Source organism: Clinocottus analis, unplaced genomic scaffold, assembly GCF_023055335.1.
Source record: "Clinocottus analis isolate CAN_PGR_092001 unplaced genomic scaffold, fCliAna1.0.p SCAF_7, whole genome shotgun sequence".
Lineage (NCBI taxonomy): Eukaryota > Metazoa > Chordata > Actinopteri > Perciformes > Cottidae > Clinocottus > Clinocottus analis.
Window position 1 is genome coordinate 20757702 of NW_027176229.1, and position 23099 is coordinate 20780800.

Sequence of the window (23099 nt, forward strand, 5' to 3'; positions counted from 1 at the left end):
TTAAGAGTCGCGGAACAATTTTTTTCACTTCTAATACTTTATTTAAATGTGTTCGTATTTTATTATATTATAAGGGTTATAAGTATAACCCTTATAATATGTATAATAGGGTTTAAGGATAGGGGTTCAGGTTATTGTGGGATTTTTTGAGGCACATTTATTCTGTTTATTCTCACCAGATACATACAAACGTGTCTAATAAATTCACACTTTTAGGGAGATCGCTGCACGCAGTTTAATCGTATACAAGAAGGATTACTGCAGAGCTACTGAAGGTAATCCAGCAGCTCTCCAGACCCAGTGAGGGTTTCTTTGTCTGGTCAGGTGACAACATATACCAATTATCATTTTTAATGAGGTCAGATGTTGTAGGTCAGGACGAGCAGCAGAAAAAGGACTTCCCCCTCAGACTCTGTCTCTGACTCGGACGTGTCCTGCCAGCGGGTCACTGCTCCTGAGGGCCGTGGGGGGGTTTAATCAAGTTTCACAAGAACACACAGGAATCGGTTACGGTTACAAGGTAGTAAATAAATTAAAGATGCCCACGAAAAAGAAAAAAAACAAAGAGGAGGAAACCAAAGATGTGGATGACGAGGACTCGGGGGATCAGGAAGCAAAGCCCAAGAAGAAAAGTAAGCGAGTGTGTGATTCAGAGGACGCTGGAAGATTAAAGAAGAAGAAGAAGAAGAAGAAGAAGTTTAAAGACAAAGACAAAGACGGAGACACTTCTGACACTTCAGGGCCGGATGTGAGGAGCACCAAAAACAAGAGGAGGGATAAAGAAAAGGTCAAGAAGAAAAGGAAGGCCAAAGAGGATGAGCTGAGCGGTGACTCGCAGAATAATGAGGAGAACAACAATGACTCCAAGAGAGGAAAGACAGGAGATGAACTACCCGATGTGATTGAAGCGTCTACGAAAGGCTCAAGGAAGTCCTCGGTCGCAGGTGAGATGGGGGCGAAGGATAAAAAAAACAAGAAGGACTCTGAGAAAGAGGAAGAGCATGCAGAGGAGGAGGAAGGGAAGAAGAAAAAGAAAGACAAGAAGAAGAAAGGGTCTGTCAAGGGAGACAGCGACGAAGACACCAAGAAGACAAAAGGAAAGAAGAAGAAGGTGGAAAATTACGTGGAGATCTACGAGAACGAGCTTCGCAACTACGAGCCGGATCAAGTGGAAAACTACGACGACGAGTATCACCAGAAGAAAGGTATTCGAAAAAGTTCAATTGTTGTGATGTCATCGATTGTGTTCATAGTGACATCACGCCGAGTGAAGCCGATGTTTCCTTCATCCTATTCAGCTATATGACACCTGCCGCTTATCTACACACGTGGTGGCTTCACATGCACCACCTAGTGGTCAAATAAAGGAACTACATGTCGACGATCACCCGGTGTTTTCAGCAAACAATAAACCCCATTTTGGCTCCAACAGTAAAGTATATTTTTTGGAAGGGTTAGCTATTTGTTGCATTCCTACATCCAGTATTTAATCAAGTGGCTTCACATAGTAACATGACGCTGAGTGAAGTCTATGTTTCCTTCATCCTATACAGCTATATGACACCTACACGTGGCTTCACATGCGGACGAGGAGGTTTCACAGTCCTCTAAAGTTTCTTTTTGACTCGTGAAATGTTAACACCTTAACGTAAGGCCATACTGAACACGTATCTGATTTCTCCCTAAACTCACATGCACCCTTTACACTGACCTTTAACCGTCAGCCCATTCAAGTAAACCTTTTGTACAGTTGTGTTTTAATTAAACTATAACTAATCCCTCCATGATTAGTTGTATTTTTTTTTACTGGAAAAGATACTTAAAACCTTAATGTTTCGCTCCTTACTTTCTTTTGGGAAAGATTAAGCACATTTATATTAATACATCTTATTTAAAGAGGGTTTATTAATAGGGTTTAGTTAGAAATTATGATAGAATTTGAGTCAAATCTAAGGTATTTATTTTGAGTTTGTTCAATTTAAGAGTCCTTGTCGCATTAACTATCTATTTGTAACCTGCACAGAAGATAAAAACCTTGACTTCCAGGTTCCCTCCAAACCATAGAAACATGTGTATAATAGACACTTGCTCTGACACTGGATATTGTGCAGAGCCTTCACTGGATAAAGTACTTCACAACAGCAACAACAGTTCATAAATCAAATAAATCATTCACGATTCATCGTGATTCTCCCAAATCACAGCACACTATGTGAACAATCTCTCTGCAAAGGTTGACTTTGATAAAGTGAAGCAGAACAAAGTTAGAGAGGGTTTAGTGCAGAGAATTGGAGCTATTTGAATTTTCTCATGTACCAAAACATACATCTCTCTTGTATATTATCTACGGTGGTATGATTTACAGCTTTCTGTAACGATAGCTTCGTTTCCCAGAAGGGTTTTAAAGTGATAAACTGTGCACCTCCATGTGTATTATGTCACTAAACCCTCCAGTGTACGAGGTGGTGACCATCACCGGCGATGAGCGAGGCGCCGGCACCGACGCCAATGTGTTCGTGACTCTGTTCGGAGACTTCGGCATCACGCCAAAAGTCCACCTGGCGAGCAAGTAAGTCCTCTCCAAAGATCATTTCACCAAATAAACAACAGTGACTTTGTTTGTGTTCATCACGCCGCTCCAGCCAGATGTGATTGAGTCGGGTTTGTGCTTGAACTATAAACTGTGTTTTGTTTTTTCCTCCCTCACAGCACAGAGAAGAGGTACGTAATTATGAATGCAGTGGTGGTTGTGAAGGAATGGCTGCTCTGACATGCTTTACTGCATGATTTTACCAAATGTTTGCATGGCTTTTATGTTTAATTATGAGTGAATGTGGAATATTTTACTATTTTTCGACATTTATGTAACAATTTTTCCTGTTTTATAGTTTTTTTTCAGCGTATGATGAGTGTTAGGATGAGAAAATGTGTGTTTTGTGTCAATTTCCTTTGACTATTTTGTGATTTCAGGAGTCGCACGGCATTCGAACGGGCCAAAACGGATGTTTTCAGAATCAGAACTCACAATGTTGGCCGTTTGAAAAAGATAAGGTACGTCAGACTCGAGTCGTCCACGTGTGTTTTTTAGAATAGAGCTTTTTAAGATGGGCGCGGACAGCCTTCAGCTTGACCTCGACTAAACACCGCTGGCCCTGGATCAGATTAAGAGATATTTGTTCCTCCCCCCCCCTTGAATTAGTTTAAAAGAAGACTGAGACTTACTCATCGAGCTTCTTCTGTTCGCTTTCAGGATCGAGCACGACAACACGGGCCTGAGCGCCAACTGGTTCCTGGACCGAGTGGTGGTGACGGATGTGATCCGGCCTCACCTGAGGTTCTACTTCGCCTGTAACAACTGGTTCAGTAAGGTGGAGGGAGACTGCCTTTACATCAGAGACCTGCTGGGCAGCATGGACCAAATGGACATGCCCAAATGTACGTAGACGCAGATAGCGGATCAGTATGTGTGTAACACTTCATACAGCACAGCCATGAAAAGCATAACATAGCATAAAACACCTCACATGTTGGTCACGGCACAGGACCCACCCACACACACCTGTTCCCATCAGCAGGCGCTTACCTATGTGCCCTTTAACCTGAATGTGCCACCCGGTGGTCAAATGAAGGAACTACATGTCCCCCATTCACCCAGTGTTTCCCTCGAACATTAAACCCCATTTTGGCTCCAACAGTAATATGTTATAATAATTAATTCCCTTTTTTTTTGGAAGGTTAGCTATTCGTAGCATTTCTAAATCCTCCAGAATTTAAAAAAAAACATAAATATTTGTTGTATTAATTCACACTGGCTGCTTGTGGTTGAGTTTTTTTGTATCAAATTAGTTTAAATTGTTTTTTTTTACAGCGTTTTTTCCTTTTTATATGTACAGATAATAAGTATATCGTGAGTGTTTTCACCGCTGATGTAAAAGGCAGTGGCACGGATGCGGATGTCTTCATCAATATCTTCGGGGAGTTTGGAGACACAGGTAAGGTAACGCGTGACCTCGCGTCATAAAGTGAATTTCAGCTGAAATGCAGTTTTATTCTTCTCCAGTTGGACCTTTTATCTCATATCAATCACAAACTGTTTTGTCGTTTAAGGTGAAAGGCGACTTGACAACGACAAAAACAACTTTGAAAAGGGCACAGAGGACAAGTTCACCATGGAGGCACCGAACTTGGGTAAAGTGAGAAAGATCACCATCGGCCATAACAACAAAGGCTCTTCTGCAGGATGGTTTGTGGACAAGGTAAGAAACATGAGACAAGGCAGCCGTTTAAGACTTCAACCTGTGACCCCTAATCCTATTTATTGTTTGAGTTGTGTTCAGAGGTTGTACATGGGGATTACATATTACTGTACCCTTGATTTTTATGTTTAATTTGGATTCATACCATGTTTTTTTTTCTTGATTTGTACCTTGTGACCTTATATAAAAGGCTCCCCTAATTTCAACAGAAATGCATTGATCAATTCTTAACACAGATTATTCAGGAATAACTCACTTTCCCTGGTGACATGGTGTGTAGCTTAAAGGATTTACAGAAGATCCTGAAACAAAACTCTGCCATATAGTGTCTCACTGTACCTCGCCCTGCTCTGCACAGGTACTTAAGATATGTGAGCCGCCTATTTCCTCTCAGTTTTCTCATCTGAGTCTGGTGTCCGTGCTCCTCCAACACATGCAATGTGCTCAGCTGAGAGATGAGTGCCATCCAACACACGCACACACACACACACACACACACACACACACACACACACACACACACACGCGTCGTCACCCTACCTCTGTGTAAAGGGAGACCATGAGCCATTACGGGGTTGCCTTACAGCGAGCAGACAGATGAGTCGGCACAGACCGACACCAAAGATCAGCGGCAGCGGCAGCGGTAGTTAATCATGTCCTCTTTGCATGACGTTCACGTGGATTTGGGGGTTAAATATTTGTCATTGCTGTGAAAAAAAAACATGCTACTGCGGCCTACAGACAATATGACGTGTTGGTAAATGAGTTCACGCTTACACTCTTTCCTGACAGGACTCAAGGTAACAAGGAAGAAAATAAATACATTAGCTGCCCATGTATAATTATAAGATAAGATAATCCTTTATTATTCCCCCAGTGAGGAAATTACAGGATTAGAGCAGCGCTGCTCAAGTAAATACAGATAAAAATCATGTAATATAAATAAAAAGTAGAAAAACAAAATTAAAAATTAACAGTAAGAACAATATTAAGTATACAGATGGAATAAAAATGTGTATAAAAGTACTTGAGCGTACTAAAAATGTGTAAAAGTACTTGAACATACTTAAAAAGGTGTATAAAAGTACTTGAACATACTTACAAATGTGTATAAAAGTTCTTGAAAATACTTACAAATGTGTATAAAAGTACTTGAACATACTCAAAATGTGTATAAAAGTACTTGGATGGGTATTGCACCAGGCGATGCATTAAAGTGATCACAAGTGTATACATTACATTTCAGAAGACAAAGCATCAATCAAGTTAAATTAAAGTATTAAAGTATAATAATCATGAACTAGTTGTAAAATGCAGATCAGGCTTTACCTTTGAATTGACTTGAATTATTACTTTTTATCATTATTATGATTTAGAAGGCTTTATAGATCCTAATTTCCACAAAGCGACCGGTTCTCTAAATGTTCCTTCTAGAAGAAGATGATTTGTACTTTCTGTGCAGGCCGTCGTGGACGACCTGGGAAACAAAATGGTGTACGAGTTTCCAATCGGTCGTTGGTTCGCCATGGACGAGGACGACGGGAAGATCCAGAGAGACTTCTTGGTGGGAGGGAACCAGCCCACAGGTGAGAAACGACTTCACGAGCCTCTAATAATCTGCTTACATGCGGAGAGGAGCACTTCCTCTAGAAGATTCATCCTGTCACAAAGACAGACGCAGGAAAACATTCCTGCCCACGACCATCAGACTTTACAGTAAGTCACCTCATGCCAGATCCTCCGACTAATCTCTGTACACGTTTATATTTATTTACACTTCATTTACAATACTCATACTTTGTATGGTCGCACTTCTCTATTGTTCAATTTCCTAAAGGAACACTTGGACATATTTTTCATCCTTGTTGCTTTTATATTTAGTTTTGTGTCTGTAAGCTGTTACTCCGTCAAAAAAAAAAAAGTAAATGTAAAAAAAAAGTATGTAAACGCTTGGCTACTTCCTCCAAATGATTTGCCTCACTTTTAGACTAATAATCCACTTGCCTGGCTTGAACAATATACATTACAAGAACATTTCCGCTGCCCAGGAACAGATTACACGCTGCTTCTCTCATTTACTGTCTCCAGTGTGATTATTAATTCCTGGTTCAGACTATCGATGTCTAGATGGAGTTGATCTGCTTCCTGCTGTGTCGAGAGCTCGCGGGTGCCATGAACCACAGTGACCCCCCCTCCTCATCCTCGCCGCTGGCAGGTCCTCTGATATCCCGACATGTAACTCTACCCTCCAGGTATTGTGTACAACGTCCAGATTGTGACGGGAAACATCCGAGGTGCCGGGACCAACTCCAAAATCCACATCGTGATGCACGGCTCCAAAGGCCTGAAGAACAGCGGCAAGGTGATGAGAAAGAGAACGGAGACGACTCGTACTTCAGGAAAATGAACCTAAACGAAGGCTGCAGGAGTTAGTTTTCATTTGTGAGATAACGTAGATTAAGATTAGCGTCGCAACGTCACCCAGATTGGATTTGCTTCGATAGCATTTTTTTTTAACTTTACCCCCAAACTATTGAATTCAGACCACTGAGGAAGAACGAGATGCACATCTGTTTCCCTTAACTGTTTGTATCCAGGTGTTTTTGTAGCTCGCGTCGATGTGTCCTTGAGCAAGACACTTAACCCAAAAAATTGCTCCCGTAGCTGCGACCACGATGCATGAAAGTTGGATAGTCCCGATGTGGCACCTTGCACGGTGGCGCCTCTCCTCTCTGTGCGAATGATCTTTAAGTATTCGGAAAACATCTGTCTCACTGTTAATTGTTCCTCGATGTGTTTTGTGTCCAGGTGTTTTTGGAGGGAGGGAAGTTTGAGCGCGGCCTGACGGACATCTTCAACGTGGAGCTCGCCGCGCTCCTCAGCCCGCTCAGCAGAGTCACCGTGGGACACGACAACGACGGAGTCAGCGCCGGGTGGTACTGCGAGAAGGTCAAATCCATAAAAAAACACACACACGTGAACGCTACAATCCTGCAAATTCACTGCGAGATGATTCAGTTGCATCCATTCCCCCCCCTCCCTCCCGCTCTCCACCCTCCTGCAGGTGGTGGTGTACTGTCCGTTCACAGGCGGGGAGCAGACCTTCCCGTGCAGTAAGTGGCTGGATGAGAAGGAAGGAGACGGGCTGATAGAGAGAGAGCTCTACGAGATGGTCTCGCTCAGGCAGACGAGGCAGAAGAGTGAGTTGAATGTCCATAATCGTGGCTCGTCTGCAGCAGCTGTCGTTCGGATTTTCCTTAAAATACTGAGCGAACGCGTTCAGAGCTCCATCATGGGTATCACACATTTGCATAATGACTCAGCGGGCAGTCTACCTTCATCTGCTTTGACATTTTAATGAGTTGTTTTTCCTATAGCTTGTGAAATAAACATGTCTTTAAGTGCAATTTGTATCCACTATACTTGTTTTCCTCTGGTCCAAAATAACATATGCAGCATCATTTGCTTGTTTTAATGCTATTCCTGTCCACACTAATGGATTTCTTGACTGCAAAGAGAACATTTCAGGGTCTCCACTGAGATGTCGAAGAGTAGAAGTTGGCCCAAACTATACTCCGCATTCGTTAAACGTACGTGATGTGGTTCTCCTCAGAGCACCCCTGGTCCTTGTGGATCTGGACGTCGGACATGGCCGGCTCCGGGACCGATGCGGATATTTCCTTCCAGGTGTACGGAGAAAAGGGCAAGAGCGATGAGATGGGCCTGAACAACAAAACAGACAATTTTGAGCAGGGACAAGTGGACCGGTTCATGGTGGGTTCACACCACACGCGTTCTCCTCTTGCCGTTAGATCAGTGGTTCTCAAGCTGTGGGGCGCGACCCTCTAGTGGGGCGCGGAGGTACTACAGGCTTTTTATTTATTTTTTAAAGAATCCTTTATTAATCCCACAGTGGGGGAGTTATTCTCTGCATTTTACCCATCATGCTCAGTAATGAAGGAGCTTTGTGCTGCTGTGAAGCTCTAGGGCTTCAGTGCCTTGCTCAAGGACACTTCAACATGAAACTATGGGGAGAAAACAGCGATCCAACCGGCTTCCTTGGTCATCTTTGCCAAAAATGAGTTATTTTTTTGTACATATATAACTTCATTTGCATTGTTTTATCAAAAGTGATTGCACATGTTATTAGTTTTTGTCTGATGGAGCAACCTGGTTCACTTGATTTCCATTTTCTTTAATCTATTAATTAAAAAAGCACGGATGGACGAGTCTCAAAAGGTTTTTGTTCCCGTGTTGTTGGGGCGCTGGAGCCCGAACATTTTGCATCCTCCAAAGTGGAGCGTGACAGAATAAGTTTGAGAACCCCTACGTTAGACAATGATTATAATGAAGATAACTACTTTCCATCCTGATGTGCTCCTGCAGGTTGAGCTCCCTGATTTGGGAAAATTTACCAAACTCCGCATCTGGCACGAGAAGAGAAATCCTTTTGCCGGATGGCATCTCAGTAAGGTGAACATAGTCACATTATTAATAATCTGCTGGTAGTAAATCATTGTGCATGCATTGTAACTTATGCTGGCATGTTTCTCATCAGATAATGACTAAAAATGCGGTTGCAGGGGCGTTTTGTATATTGTATTCAAGTACAAGGCAGATATAGATAAAGTGCATAGAAGAGAGAGAAACTAATGTTTTTTCACATCTCTCAACAAGAGAAATCAGAGGATTTGAGAGTTCAGTGTTCAAACGCTTGAACTAAACGATAACCCAGGAACATTCCCTGACATATATCGCATGTTTTCAGGCGACTTTGATGAAGACGTTAACAAAGGAGAAGTACACGTTTCCCTGTGAGCGCTGGCTGGACACAAATGAGGACGATAACGAGGTGGTGAGGGAGCTTCCCGCCACGGGAGACTCCATCGACGAGCCGCTGCCCGGTACGTCATCGTCGCACCCGCACCGGCCACACGGAGAAAAATGTCAAAACCTGACTGAATTTGTGTTATCTCTCCGTTCCGCAGTCGTCAAATACAGAGTGACGGTTTGCACGGGGAACGTCGGCGGCAGCGGCACGGACGCCTCCGTCTCTCTCAATCTGATCGGAGACAAGGGCGACAGCGGGAATCGAGAGATGGTCGTCTGCAAAAACAACGTCAACAAGTTTGAGAAAGGAAACGTGGGTACACGTGGTGCTTCGGTGTCAGACATGAAGACGAAATATCAGGAAGGAAAAACGTACTCCTCGGTCCTCTCCTTCCTGATATGGGTCTTAGTTATTAGCAGCTTTTCCCATTTTTCTAACCAATCAGCGAGTTTTAAACTGATTCTTTTCTCTCACACGCAATGGAGCCAATTGCATGTGGTTCTCAAACTGTGGGGCGCGACCCTCTAGTGGGGCGCGGAGGTATTACAGGTGGAGAGCGGGGGCAGATTAATTATTAATCCCGCAGTGGGGGAATTATTCTCTGCATGTTACCATCCTTAGTAATGGAGGAGCTTTGTGCTGCTGTGAAGCGCTGGGGCTTCAGTGCCTTGCTTAAGGGCACTTCAACATGAAACTATGGGGAGAAAACAGGGATCCAGCCGGCTTCCTTGGTAATCTTTTTGCCAAATATGAGGGGTTTTTTGCACATATATAACTTTATTTGCATTGTTTTAACAAAGTGATTGCACATGTTATGAGTTTTTGTCAGATGGAGCAACCTGGTTTACTTGAAAGGGATTTTAATTTTCTTTAATCTATTAATTGAAAAAGCACGGATGGAGGAGTCTCGAAAAGTTGGACCATTTTGTTCCCATGTTGTTGGGGCGGTGGGGCCCGAACATTTTGCTTCCTCCAAAGTGAAGCGCGACAGATCAATAGCACAAACACCGGTAACATATATTGAATAATTACGATGTTTTTGTATCTGCTAAACGTGCTGTTACTCTCATCCTTGTGTTTTTTGTCCAGATGGATGAGTTCATAGTGGAGGCCGTGGCTCTCGGGAGGATTCGCAGGGTGCGGATTGGACACGACGGCAAAGGTGGAGGCTGCGGCTGGTTCCTGGATAAAGTCGTCGTGCGAGCGGAGGGACAGGCCGAGACCAACGCCGTGGAGTTCCCCTGCAACAGGTGCACGAGCGTCGGTGTGAACGCGGATAAAAAACGCCGCTGAACCGTTGTTACGACCGCAGGTGTGTGTGTGTGTAACGGACGAGAGTGGGTTCATTGCAGGTGGCTGGACCGCAACGAGGATGACGGACAGATCGTCAGAGAGCTCGTGCCGTTCTCAGACGGACAGCGTCTTTACAGTAAGTCAGAGGGGTCTTGAGTTGTACTTTCCAACATTTGAGGAAACCCTCCTGTGACGCTTGTGTTTCCGCAGACGTGGACTATCACATCGCGGTGAAGACGGGCAGCATCCCCGGCAGCAGCTCCGACTCCAACGTGTTCGTCAAGCTCTACGGGGAGAAAGGGGACACCAGCACGATGATGCTGCTGGTCTCCGCCAACAACCTGGGGAACTACTTCGAGACGGGCCGCGTCGACGTCTTCACGGTGGAAACGTTCGATGTTGGACAGGTGACAAACAGTGGAGGCAAAAAAACACACACGTGTGATTGGATGTTGATGGTACGAGGATGCTTTGGACATCATGTGATGAAGGCACAGGGTCGAATACGTTGGGGCTCTTTCCATCGTAGGGTCACGCTAACGATACAAGCTGTCAAAGAATCATGAATATCAAGTTATTTACAAGGAATTTAAGGAGTTATATGACAGAAGATACCATCATCAGTGGTCTGGAGAACATCTAAACGTTGTACTCTCCCTTTGTAGTCTCCTTTCACGGATTAGCAGTCTAGTCTGTGATCCTTTATCGTCCGTTTCATCTTATTCCAGATCAACCGTCTGATGATCGGCCACACCAACGAGGGCATGCGCGCCGGCTGGTTCTTGGACAGCGTTCAGCTCATGGTTCCCGTCCACGGGAAGCAGTACATGTTCCCCAGCCACCGCTGGCTGTCGCGGGACGAGGCCGACGGCAAGACGGAGGTGGAGATCTACCCGAGCGAGATCCTGGACATCGAGCAGCGTACGGCAACGTCCGCACACTCGCACACCGTGAGGAGGAAGCTGCAGAATCAATAACTTCTTTTAAATCACTTCTTGAAACCCATTTTTATAGGATTGCTTTCAAGCGACGTCGTCCTTTAATGTCGGTTTAGGATTTTTTTAAAGCAGTTATTTTGTTCCGTTGTTTGTGTTTGTTTATCTTATTTATTTGTTGATTACATTTCCTGTTTTTTATTTGTTTGATTTCGATGTATTCACTGCCTTTATGGTATGGTCCTTTCTTTGTTTATGGGTATTTAAGTTATGTATAACTACACTTTGCTTGTCTGTAGAGCACTTTGTAAAACTTTGTTTTTAAAAGGCGCTCTATAAATAAAGTTATGATTATTATTATATATATACACACACACACACACACACATCCTGACATTTATGACCCTAAAAATATAAAACATGAGCTTTTTTTTAAAAAAAAGCTCTGCTTCATTCACATTTTCTCAAGGAATATTGACCACCTTTGTGCTGTTGTTCTTATATTGGTTTTCTCTCATTGCTCCTTTGATTATACCTAATATGCTCTTTCCAGTGATGAATTATGAGGTAACAGTCGTGACCGGAGATGTGGCTTTTTCCGGCACCAACGCCAGAGTGTTCATCCAGATCTACGGGGACAAGGGCAAGACAGAGGTCATCACGCTCGAGAGCAGATCCAACAACTACGAACGAGACACCACAGAAATATTCAAGGTATCGGAAGATATCAACTCTGTCGGCATCTCGGTAGTAAAATCTGGAAGCCGAAGGCACGCATCGGGGTCAGGGTGTTAAACATTTGCACCTGTTCCCTCAGATAGAGGCCAAGGACGTGGGGAAGGTCTTCAAGATCCGCATCGGCCACGACGGCTCGGGGATCGGATCCGGCTGGTTCCTGGAGACGGTGGACGTCAAGCATCTCATCATGGCCATGGTGCCCAAGGAGAAGAAGAAGGAGGACAAGAAGAAGAAGAAGAAGAAGAAAAAAGACGAGGACGACGCGGACGACGAGGAGGGAGGAGAGGAGATGCAGGAAGTGGTGCTGACTTACCATTTCCCCTGTTCGCGCTGGCTGGCCGGCGGAGAGGAGGACGGCGAGCTGGTGGTGGAGCTGCTGCCCGAAGACGCAGAGGAGCTGGAAGGTATTCACTTCGCTCAAAGCTCGTTTTCTCATGTCTTTTCAGCTTTTTTTAAACTCAAACTGCGCCATCTCCTCATCCACATGGTCAATTTAATTCATTTAAATTGATAAAATACCGTAACCCTTGTGAGAAGAGGCCTGCGGGGTTTAAATAAATCCTGATCGTTAAGTTTTAATATTTCCGTAAGCCCCTTAACGCGACTAAGCGATTATAACGTTTCACTAAAACCTTCATAAGTACCCCTTACAACGGCGGATTTCAGTCAAAGACACATGCCTGTAACCGAAAAACACATATTTTTGGGACTGAATATGCTTCCGAACATGCCAATGCTTGTGTTTATTGTGATTATTGTTGCAGATGTAGACGCTTTCGGTCGTAATCTTTCTAAAGATGTGCAGGATTAGTCTGTGGGTTGATCTTAAGAAAAGTCTCTCTTGACTTTTGATCATATTTATGCTGAAAATAAGTATTTATTTTTAAAGTTGAGGGTTGTGGTTTCCTTAGAGATCGAGGACAATAAGGTCTGACATTCATATCGTGGTCACATGAGCTGTGGGACTCTCCTAATATCTCTAAAGTCGCTGTCATTTCGCACATGTTCATATCTCATACTCTGTATATGCGTGATTGTGATTTGATTTCCTGGCGATATGCGACATGTTGAAGAGGATTTAGTAACTCACCCCTCGTATTGTCTGACAGTCAACACCTACGAAGTGTGCGTCTTCACCGGTGACATGCTCGGCGCCGGGACCGACGCCAACGTCTTCATTAACATTTATGGGGAAAACGGAGACACCGGAGAGCGCTGCCTGAAGAACTCTGACAACCTCAACAAATTTGAGCGGCGGCAGGTATGACGCATTTCAGACAAACACATTTTAAATCAACTTGAAAATAGAAATGAATTACACTTTTTTTTTTTAATTATTATTTGCTATTGCAAACAGCAAAGCCAAAAGATGCCGAAGAAACATTCCACTGTAATTCATAAAAATCACTCCAACACATTATTTATATTTAGGCTGGCTCACATTTTCTGAATATTCGATTTACTTCCACGCAACATGAGCCTCGCACCGAGGTGTGGGTGGGTGTGAATACAAGCTGCAGGAAAAGCCAGCTGGGCCCGAGAGGAGCTGAGAGGAGTCCTCTCCGTATCAGTCAACCTGTCCTACATGTACTCATTACTTAATCCCAACCTGTGAATTATTAATCTCTACATTACACCTGGCTCTGCGGGGACACTCGCCTCCCGTCTGCAGATGAAAAGCAACAATAGCCTTTTGTTATTCAGTGGGGGTCATGTGTGTCTACAAAAAACAGACAGATATGGTCTTTATGTTTTGTTTTTTGTTGACACTATCACAGAGCTGTTGATTCCTTGATGTGTTTTAACATTAAGTTCATAGTAAAGTGGCGGCGTTGAACATATTCAGAGGTGTTTCTTACATTCTGCCCCCGAAGAAACGATCAGAAAGACATGAGCATCAGGTTTCCAGATGTATCCACATACCAAGTAGCTTCAGTTAAAAGTATTTTTATTGCAGTGTAACGTTTTGAGCACCAGGCGTGCGTATATCCGTTTTAATTATTATATTCTCACACTTTCATGTGTTTCAATTGTAGGACAAATTAATTGAAGCACTTCTACAATAGAATCCAGTGAAAACAGTGTAACAATGACCTCAAATACATTTATTTAAAAGGTTATTACTGCCTGCAACACAACAGTGTACGCTGTATTTTGCAGGAGGATGTTTTCATCGTGACAGCTGTTGATCTGGGTGTATTAAAGAAGCTACGAATCCGTCACGACAACACTGATTCTTACTCGTCTTGGTACCTGGATCGCGTCGAGATCGTGGACACAAAGGAGGATATAACGTAGGTGAAACCAACATGCAGCTTGCGTGGGTTTTTGTTCAGCCATCCAGTCATCGAGAGGGAAATATCTCACTCGACTGCGAGAGTAATGTGTCTATGTCATTATTCAAAAATGGATAGTGATGCAATCACTCAATGTTGGTTGCTGATCGGAGGTATTTCCTCCGCCAGGTACTTTTTCCCTTGCACCCGCTGGCTGGCAGTGGATGAGGACGACGGGCAGATAGCGAGAGAGCTGGTTCCTGTGGACGAGGCCTTCATGAGGAAGGACGACGACGAGGACGCAGGCGCAACGCTGGGGCTCGAGCAGAAATGTAACATACTTTTTAAAGCTGGCTCATGTCTTAGTAGAGACAGATGCTCCGGTATTTTAGTGTATTAGTGTGAAGATGAAGGGTTACAGTCCTGACTTGTTCAATTTGATCTCATAGCCATGTCCACAACGTATACTATCAAGATAAAAACCGGAGACAAGAAGTATGCTGGAACTGATTCCAACGTCTTTGCCATGCTATTTGGGGAAAACGACGACACAGGTACGGCGGCTCCTTCTCGTTTCATGTTATTGGCTCAATGATGCCAATTTGAGTGAAGGAAAATACACATTTGTGTGTCTCACACACAGGGATCATCAACCTCAAGGCTTGTAAGCACTATAAGAATAAGTTTGAACAGGGGATGATCAACGAGTTCACGGTGGAGGCGGTGGCTTTGGGCGACCTGGAAAAGCTTCGAATTGGCCACGACAACTCAGGTGGGTGAAGATGAAAAAAAAAGGCTCTCTAGCACACTGTGAAGCTGAATACGTTTATACCGCTTTCTCACAAATCAGGGAGTTCATCCGGTTGGTTCTTGGACTGGGTCGAGATCGACGCCGTCTCTCAGGGTCAGAGGCTGCGCTTCCCGTGTGGCCGCTGGCTGGATAAAGGAGAGGACGACGGGGCGATCGTGAGGGATCTTTACCCCGCCGAGTTACAGACTGAACTCTACACGCCATGTGAGGGGAAGAAGTACTCGAATCCATTCGCGACACTGTTAATGAGCTGATTGCAAAAGGGCCTCATGCTGAGTTTTACTCAGTTAAAAGTGCGGAAGCATTTGCAGTAAATGCATTTAAAGCACTTAAAAACGGCATCAGATCATTGACTCTTTGATTCTGCCTTTGAACAAGTGTCATAATGTCACCGGTCGGCCTTGTAGTCCTTTAATAAGGCCTAACCCTAACCCCTAATCCTATTTATTGTTTGAGTTGTGTCTATAGGTTGTACATGGGGATTATATATTGTTTCAGCCCTGATTTGTAGGTTAAATTTGATACCTAACATGTTTTTTGGGGCGATTTATATCATGTTTTCTTCTATCGCAACACTGCAGTTGTAGATAATCTTCACTTTTAGATATTAGATACATTAGATGTTAATACAAATTATTATTTGGGGGTTACAACTGTTGTCTTGTCCACACAAGACTTGAAAAAAAAAGTTTTTTAAAACTGTTGAAACTGAAGTGGGCTCCAATAACTGTGGTTTGTGAATGTCCACTTCTCTTAGTCTAAACATGTCAATCATAGTGTTAAATTGTAAAATTGACATCCTCCATCTTGCCTGCATAACAAAAGCTGAAATGTTCCCCTCAGTCGTGCCTTACGAGATAAAGATATACACCAGCGATGAGTTTGGAGCGGGAACCGACGCTGACGTGTTCATCGTCTTGTACGGGCGTAAGGGAGTGTGCACGCAGCAGAAACACCTGTGTGTCAACCAGAGAGAGCGACGCCTTTACTTTGAGAGGGGGGCCGAGGACATGTTTATTGTGGAGGTGAGCGTGTGGATTGGTGACTGTGCGTCCTTTAAAGATGGCGACTTCCGCTCTCAACGCTGTGTTGTGTCTCTTAAACCAGCTGGAGGACGTCGGCGAGGACATCGAGAAAATCAGGATAGGACACGACAACACGGGCACCAACCCAGGATGGCACCTCGACAGAGTGGAGATCAGACGACAGCTTCGGAAAGGAAAGGTAGTAAAACATCCAGTTGAGATTACACCTGTTTATCCAGCATGATTAAGAATATCCTTGTCTGTGCCCTTCTTTAAATTATTACTAATAACAGCACGCCTTTGAAGCTCACAGCTCTCAGAGTCAGATATACTTTCCTTCAGCGTCAGGCCGACACCGCTGGACTCCGTTCACAGATTTCTTTTCGATGTTTCTACTGCAGGGTTCAGAGACTACCATATTCCCATGCGAGTGCTGGCTGGCCAAGTCTGAAGATGACGGGGAGACGGTGAGGGAGCTGGTCCCGTCGGACATCATCACAGAGAAACTCCTCAGAGACGGGAAGCTGAAAACGACGGAAGTGGAGGTGGAGGACGCTTTGGAAAGTAGGTTAACCCGGATTTCTGTGGTGGAATGTAACTTTTACTAGAAGTACTGTACTTAAGTGTACTTTTCAGCTTTAGTCCCCCGAGATGCTTCAGAGGTTAATACATATATAAAACACAATAACCTTATAAGATACGATCAACATGCCCTTCTATAGGATGCCCCTATGGTGGATAAAACAATGATAATAGGATGAACTGCCCTCCAGAGAATTATCACCTGACTCTGCAGCTCCCCTCAGCTTTATGTAGCTGCATCAGGATTTTCCGTTTATTATTTAGCTTAATTTATTAGATGTGCATGAACACACACAAACTGTTGGATTGGAAGCTACTCAATTCATTTAAGCAATGAATCGATATCAGTTCACACAACAGAAATGTTTAAATTGTCTTTATTTTCTATAGTTTCTGTTCTTCTTCCGTCTCAGCTCACATGTACAGCGTGTCTGTGCGGACGGGTGATATGTACGGAGCGGGAACCGACGCCAACGTTTTTCTCACCATCTACGGAGACCTGGGGGACACGGGAGAGCGCAAACTCGCCAAATCCGAAAACAACAAGAACAAGTTTGAGAGAGGAGAGGTGCGTGAGAAAAAAAGGCGCGAGGTGGAGTCGCATCGCCGCCGGTGTTTAAAGTCGTCAAAATGTGCCACATCCTCTTTGCCTCTTAGGTGGACAAGTTCTCGATTGAGGCTGTGGACTTGGGTCAGGTGTTTAAGATACGGATTCGTCACGATGACTCCATGATCGGGGCCGACTGGAACCTCGACCAGGTGGAGGTGCTGGATTGTGAAACGGAAGAGGTGTACATGTTCCTGTGTGAGCGCTGGCTGTCGAAGAAGAGAGAGGACAAACGCATCGAGAGGACGTTCTTCGTCAAGGTTTGTTAAACTTGGCTCATGGTTCACACTTTATTCTACGTTTTTGATTTCCTTTTATCCGCCGCCGCAGTAAAAATGTGTGAATGCAAAAAGGAAATTAGTCGGTAATTTGTCTCTTTGTGGGTCTGGGTCAGGGGTATGAAGGGGAAAGAAACATTGATCCAAACTCCAAGAAGATGCTTCAAGCCAAACTGGGACTGGACAGAAATGCCAACAAGAAGAAAAAGAAGAAAAAGACGGCTGCGTTAGAAGAGGCTCCAAGTAAGACCTCACAACTATTCTCTGTGTTTCTCTTGATGAGGTCGTAGTATGATGGGAACAAAATATCTTCATGATATATAAATCACATCTCACAATGAAGAGACAAACATGATATAACATGTTTATTAATGAGTTTTAGGGGAGTTTTGTTACTCCAAGACAGAGCCAGCGCGAGCTGTTTCTATAGTGTCCACTCTTTATGCTAAGCTAAGCTAGCTAGCTTCTGGCTATAGCTTTTAGATTTACTGCACAGCCATAAAAGTGGCATCTAAATCGAGCGCATTTTCAGAAATGTCAAGTGTTCATTGAACTTGAACCGTTTCTGATGCCTTCTCCTCCAACCAGTCATCCCCTATCATTTCACCTTGTCCACTGGGGTGGAGCGGGACGCCGGCAGTACAGCCAGGGTCTACGTCATCATCATCGGACCCAACGACGTGGAGACCGACCGGCTGTGGCTCGACCTCCCCGAGGGAAAGCAATCCTTCACGGCTGGCACCATGGAGCACTTTGTGTGTTCGGGCGCTGACGTAGGAGAGATCAAGAGGGTGGAAGTGAGAATCTGCAATCTGGGAACTGTCCTCTGTTGCTAAATCTGTGAAACTGTCTTTTCTTCGTGCCGCCGCCGCCTCCTCCGATGCACTGTTGTTAAAAATTTAAATGAAGCCAATTCGAGCTCAGCAATAATTAATTCTCGCTGTGCCTTCTGGTACCTACATCAAACAAACTCAAGTGATATATAAAATTCCCAGTCCTACCCTTCACCCCTCCTCTTCCTCTCCCTCAGCTCGGCCATAACGGCGTCACACCAGAGAGCTGCTGGTTGGTGGAAGAGCTGTCGGTTGCGGTGCCAACCAAAGGTATCAAGTACATCTTCCCGTGTCAGTGCTGGCTGGCTAAAGACCGGGGAGACGGTCTGACCGCCAGACTGTTCAATGTGCTGGACTCCAGCACCATCAACATTACCCGCAAAGTGAGTCACAGCACCTAAAATATAGAAAAACCTTGGGAAAGATTCAGTGACTATGTTGTATGAAAACAGAACTCGTCTCTTCCTTACCTGTATCATCCATTACTGTATTATTTTAGGTCATTTATTCGATAACAGTTGTCACAGGTGACACTCAGTATGCAGGGACAGATACCAGCATTTTCCTGACGGTGTTCGGAGCTAACGGGAGCACAGAGGAAATGCTTCTGGTCAAAAATGAGGACAGGTCAGTCAAATATATCTGTATAAATGTATATATATAGATATATAATAGTCACTTTGTTTTGGAAAATACACCTATTCGCTTTCTTATCAACACTGGAAGCGGCTTTAAACAATATTTTCATAATAATAGTGTATTAAACAACAACGTGACTAAGTGTAGTGATTAAATTAGATAGTTAAGGTTAGTTAACTATAACTAAAAAGTTATAGTTAACTTACCTATAGTTGAAGTTAGGTAGTTAACTAGTTTACAGACATTTGTACGCTAAATCGCTTCCAAACGTCTATACGTTAACTAGCTTACAGACATTTGTACGCTAACTAGCTTACAGACATTTGTACGCTAACTAGCTTACAGACATTTGTACGCTAAGTAGCTTACAGACATTTGTACGCTAACTAGCTTACAGACATTTGTACGCTAACTAGTTTACAGACATTTGTACGCTAAATCGCTTCCAAACATCTATACGCTAACTAGCTTACAGACATTTGTACGCTAACTAGCTTACAGACATCTGTATGCTAACTATCCTTCAAACGTCTGTACACTAACTAGCTTCCAAACATCTCTACGCTAACTAGCTTACAGACATCTGTCCACTAACTAGCTTACAGACATCTGTACGCTAACTGTGCTAAAAAAAGCATGGAATCATATTTGTCGTACAATATCTTGACGATATTTAAATCCATCTGTTTCAAAATGCAACGTTGAATGTATCTACGTAGGTTTGAAAGGGACCAAGAAGACACGTTCAGTTTGGAGATCGATGACATTGCTCCCCTGAAGAAGATCAGAGTTCGGATTGACGGCTCTGGAAGTCGGCCTGACTGGTTTCTTGACAGGGTAATGTAAATCCTACTCGTATAGATATGAAGGTATTCTTCGAGGTATCAATGAGGACTATTTGAATACAAGTAATGTAAAGCCTTTTTTGTGGCGAGAGAAGGAGTTGAAATTGCTGACTCACAGTCAACTTCAGTTTGGTTTGAAGACGACAACTTTGAAGATGAAAGAGATCTGTTGGCGTGAAGTTAAAGAGATGTTAGCTAACATCTTTCTCCCGCTCCACATCCATCCGCTTGAGGCTAATCGCTGCAGGCTACATTAGCCACGACTAGCATCTTGGTGCAATCACATCTTGCTTAACACTTTACATACACCACAAATTCAGGCGCGTAGTTTACATTTAAGAATGCAATTCAAATCAAAGTATTGGTCAGAAAACATGCTATTGGATATTTTCATACAACTTGATACTACGTTTTCAGATCCTGATACGAAACCTGAACACGGAGGAGACGTATCTGTTTACCTATGAGAACTGGCTGTCGAAGACAAAAGGGCCAAAGAGGACGAAGGTGTGTGAGCTGGCGGCTGTGGTGGATGAGGAGGAGATGGTGGAGAGAACCACCTACATCGTCCAAGTCCAGACTAGTGATGCCAGCGGTGGGTCTCATAAGTTCATCGTTTGAAGAAAAAATGCTTGGCCTTCAAAAGCATTTAACGTGTATTTTATCTAGTGATTACTTAAGGTATCCATTCAACATTAGTAGGCACATGTAACGATCTGTTTGCCTGTGATTTTAGGTGCCGGCACTGACGCCAACGTGTTCATGATCGTGTTTGGGGAGTACGGAGACACTGGGATGCTGCCTCTGAGGGAGAGCACCAACAGGAACAAGTTTGAGCGTAAAATGAAAGATGTGTTCAGGTTCCCGGACATGCTGAGTCTGGGCGAGCTGTCAAAGGTCCGAGTGTGGCACGATAACGAAGGTGAGGAGGAAAGGAAAAGACAAAGACTTAAAAGAGTTACGGTGCGGTTATTAATCAGCTCTCGTACCAAAATATTAGAAGTCATACCACCAAGAAGTGGCAGAATCTCCCCCATTCTGCATTGTGTGTTTTAAAATTAAAAGAATATTCTTTTTTTGTGGAAATTCATTAGTTGACTGACACTTAGCTGAGAAGTGTGCCACTACTTTCAGACATGAGTGGTATCGATCTTCTCATCCTACTTTCGGCAAGAAAGCAAAAAAAAGTCAAACTATTCCTTCAGAGGTTGCTCATCCAGTTTGCTATATTTGTGTGTGTACCATCAACACAACTAGATTGTTAAAAGATGACACATCATTGCTTTTAAGAGACATTCATGTAGTGAACGGATAAAACCATAACGGGCTTTCGTTATAGGCCCGGCTGCTGGTTGGCACCTGGAGTACATCGACGTGAAAGACGAAGCCATGGACGAAACCTTCAGGTTCCCCTGCGACCGCTGGTTGGCTAAAAATGAAGACGACTCTCAGATAATGAGGGAGCTGGCCTGTGCCAACAACAACACTTTAGACCTCAGTGATAAAACCAGTGAGTGAAAAAATCAAAGTCCGTGTGCATAATTTCGGAGATGAGCGACTCGCAGCTCGTTCCAACCATTCGCCCGATCGTCAAACGATCAATGTCGGTCTCTGTGCTTTGCCGCAGAATATGAAATTGCCACTACAACCGCGAACACAGCCGGGGCCTCCACCACGGAAAACGCCTGGATCGTGTTGGAAGGCAGGAAAACTCGTTCCAAGGAATTTGTTCTGGAAAACAAGAAAAAGAAGTTCTTAGGGTAGGTCTTCAAAGGGAGTCTGGGTGCCTCGGCTAACGCTGAAACCCTTTTATTTTGGCCTTACATAATCTCCGCTCTCACATTTTTTTTTGTTTTTCTTTTATCTCGTAGCTTCACTTTCTGTTCTCCGAGCCTCTGCTCTCAGGGGAGCTAATCCTTTGGGACGCACAAGAGAAAACCTCTCTCGACAGTCCACGGAAATTTAACCGTTCAATGTAACTTTTCTGTGCCCCTTTTTTTTCCGCAGCGGTGCCACCGACACGTTCGAGTTTTCGTCAAAGCACGTGGGGGAGATCGCTGGGATCTGCATCGGCCACATCACGAAAGACGGGAAGAAGGTGAAGAAAGAAGCTTCCTGGCATGTGCTGGAGGTGGTGGTGACAGAACGGGAGCTGGGAAACAAGTAAGTTGAACTTCATACATGTTCTATGAATATGTCCAGTGAGGCGACTTCAAAAAAACGTCTTTTTCCTGTTCAGGTATTTCTTCCACTGCGACGCTCAAATCCCTCTGGCGGCCAAAAAGGACAAATTCCTGACCTTCGAGTGCTTCAAGTCCGTCGAGAGCTTCGCGAGCAAAGTCCGCAAGCTGGTCCCCGTCAAGTACGAAATCATCGTCATCACGGGGGACGTGAAGGGCGCCGGCACGGACGCCAACGTTTTCATCACCATCTACGGCGTCAACGGCGACTCGGGCAAGCGACACCTGCGGCAGAAGTTCCGCAACCTCTTCGAGCGAGGACGGACGGATCGCTTCGTGCTGGAGATGCTGGACCTCGGGGAGCTGCTGAGGGTGAAGGTGGAGCACGACAGCAGCGCCTCCAACTGCGGGTGGTTCTTAGGGTGCGTGGAGGTGACCAACACGGCCAACTCGGTGACGACCATCTTCCAGTGCGGGAAGTGGCTGGACACGGACAAGGCCGACGGGCAGATCCAACGCGTCCTCTACCCCAAATATTAGGAGGGTCCTTTACAGACGATCCGTTCTGTGAGGGGAAAAGATGGAAACTAAGAGACCTGAATGTACCTTTATGTCAACTTTTAAAGGAAACACCGTCACTCTTTTTTTGTTCCTTTGTGCCAACTGTTCAGGTCGCCCCTCTTAACTTTAGAAAAAGTTCAAATTGGTCGACCTATTAAGGATCGATTTAATAATTAAATGCAGATGTTAATGATTGTCCAATATGTAATGGCTTTGTTTTGGAACACTTTAAGAAGAAATAATCATATATTCACAAATTCAAATTACAGCCTACAGATAAAATTCTGATACATTTTTATATTTAAAACCTTTTGATAATGATCCTTTTAGTTAGTTTTTTAAAGAATTGTGTCACGACCAATATATGTATAAAGCAGGACAAGGATTCTGTTTCTAAATGATCTTCACT

The 23099-nt window shown here is 44.1% G+C and overlaps 1 protein-coding gene across 1 annotated transcript; it reads left to right on the top strand.

Annotated features, from left to right (window-relative positions):
- Positions 1 to 538: 538 nt before the first annotated feature.
- Positions 539 to 22951, top strand: loxhd1b (lipoxygenase homology PLAT domains 1b). Its single transcript, XM_068605356.1, has 43 exons — positions 539 to 1205; positions 2455 to 2569; positions 2710 to 2721; positions 2971 to 3051; positions 3251 to 3435; positions 3894 to 3992; positions 4108 to 4256; positions 5719 to 5842; positions 6509 to 6618; positions 7065 to 7205; positions 7321 to 7456; positions 7870 to 8030; positions 8643 to 8729; positions 9025 to 9160; positions 9245 to 9399; positions 10177 to 10337; positions 10440 to 10516; positions 10591 to 10787; positions 11109 to 11301; positions 11869 to 12029; positions 12133 to 12457; positions 13163 to 13314; positions 14214 to 14347; positions 14519 to 14661; positions 14779 to 14883; positions 14973 to 15105; positions 15184 to 15344; positions 15984 to 16165; positions 16248 to 16364; positions 16567 to 16729; positions 17161 to 17315; positions 17405 to 17614; positions 17749 to 17875; positions 18221 to 18429; positions 18663 to 18848; positions 18965 to 19092; positions 19824 to 19941; positions 20367 to 20544; positions 20686 to 20871; positions 21289 to 21459; positions 21577 to 21709; positions 21957 to 22112; positions 22189 to 22951. The coding sequence occupies exons 1-43, from the start codon at positions 539 to 541 to the stop codon at positions 22667 to 22669; spliced, it is 7200 nt and encodes a 2399-aa protein (XP_068461457.1). The 3' UTR covers positions 22670 to 22951.
- Positions 22952 to 23099: the final 148 nt, after the last annotated feature.

Bases quoted from the DNA above. Each gene is read 5' to 3' on its own strand.
- loxhd1b (XM_068605356.1), top strand. From the start codon at position 539: ATGCCCACGAAAAAGAAAAAAAACAAAGAGGAGGAAACCAAAGATGTG. The intron at 3,052-3,250 runs GTACGTCAGACT...GTTCGCTTTCAG, and splicing joins GGCCGTTTGAAAAAGATAAG to GATCGAGCACGACAACACGG. The intron at 7,457-7,869 runs GTGAGTTGAATG...GGTTCTCCTCAG, and splicing joins CAGGCAGACGAGGCAGAAGA to AGCACCCCTGGTCCTTGTGG.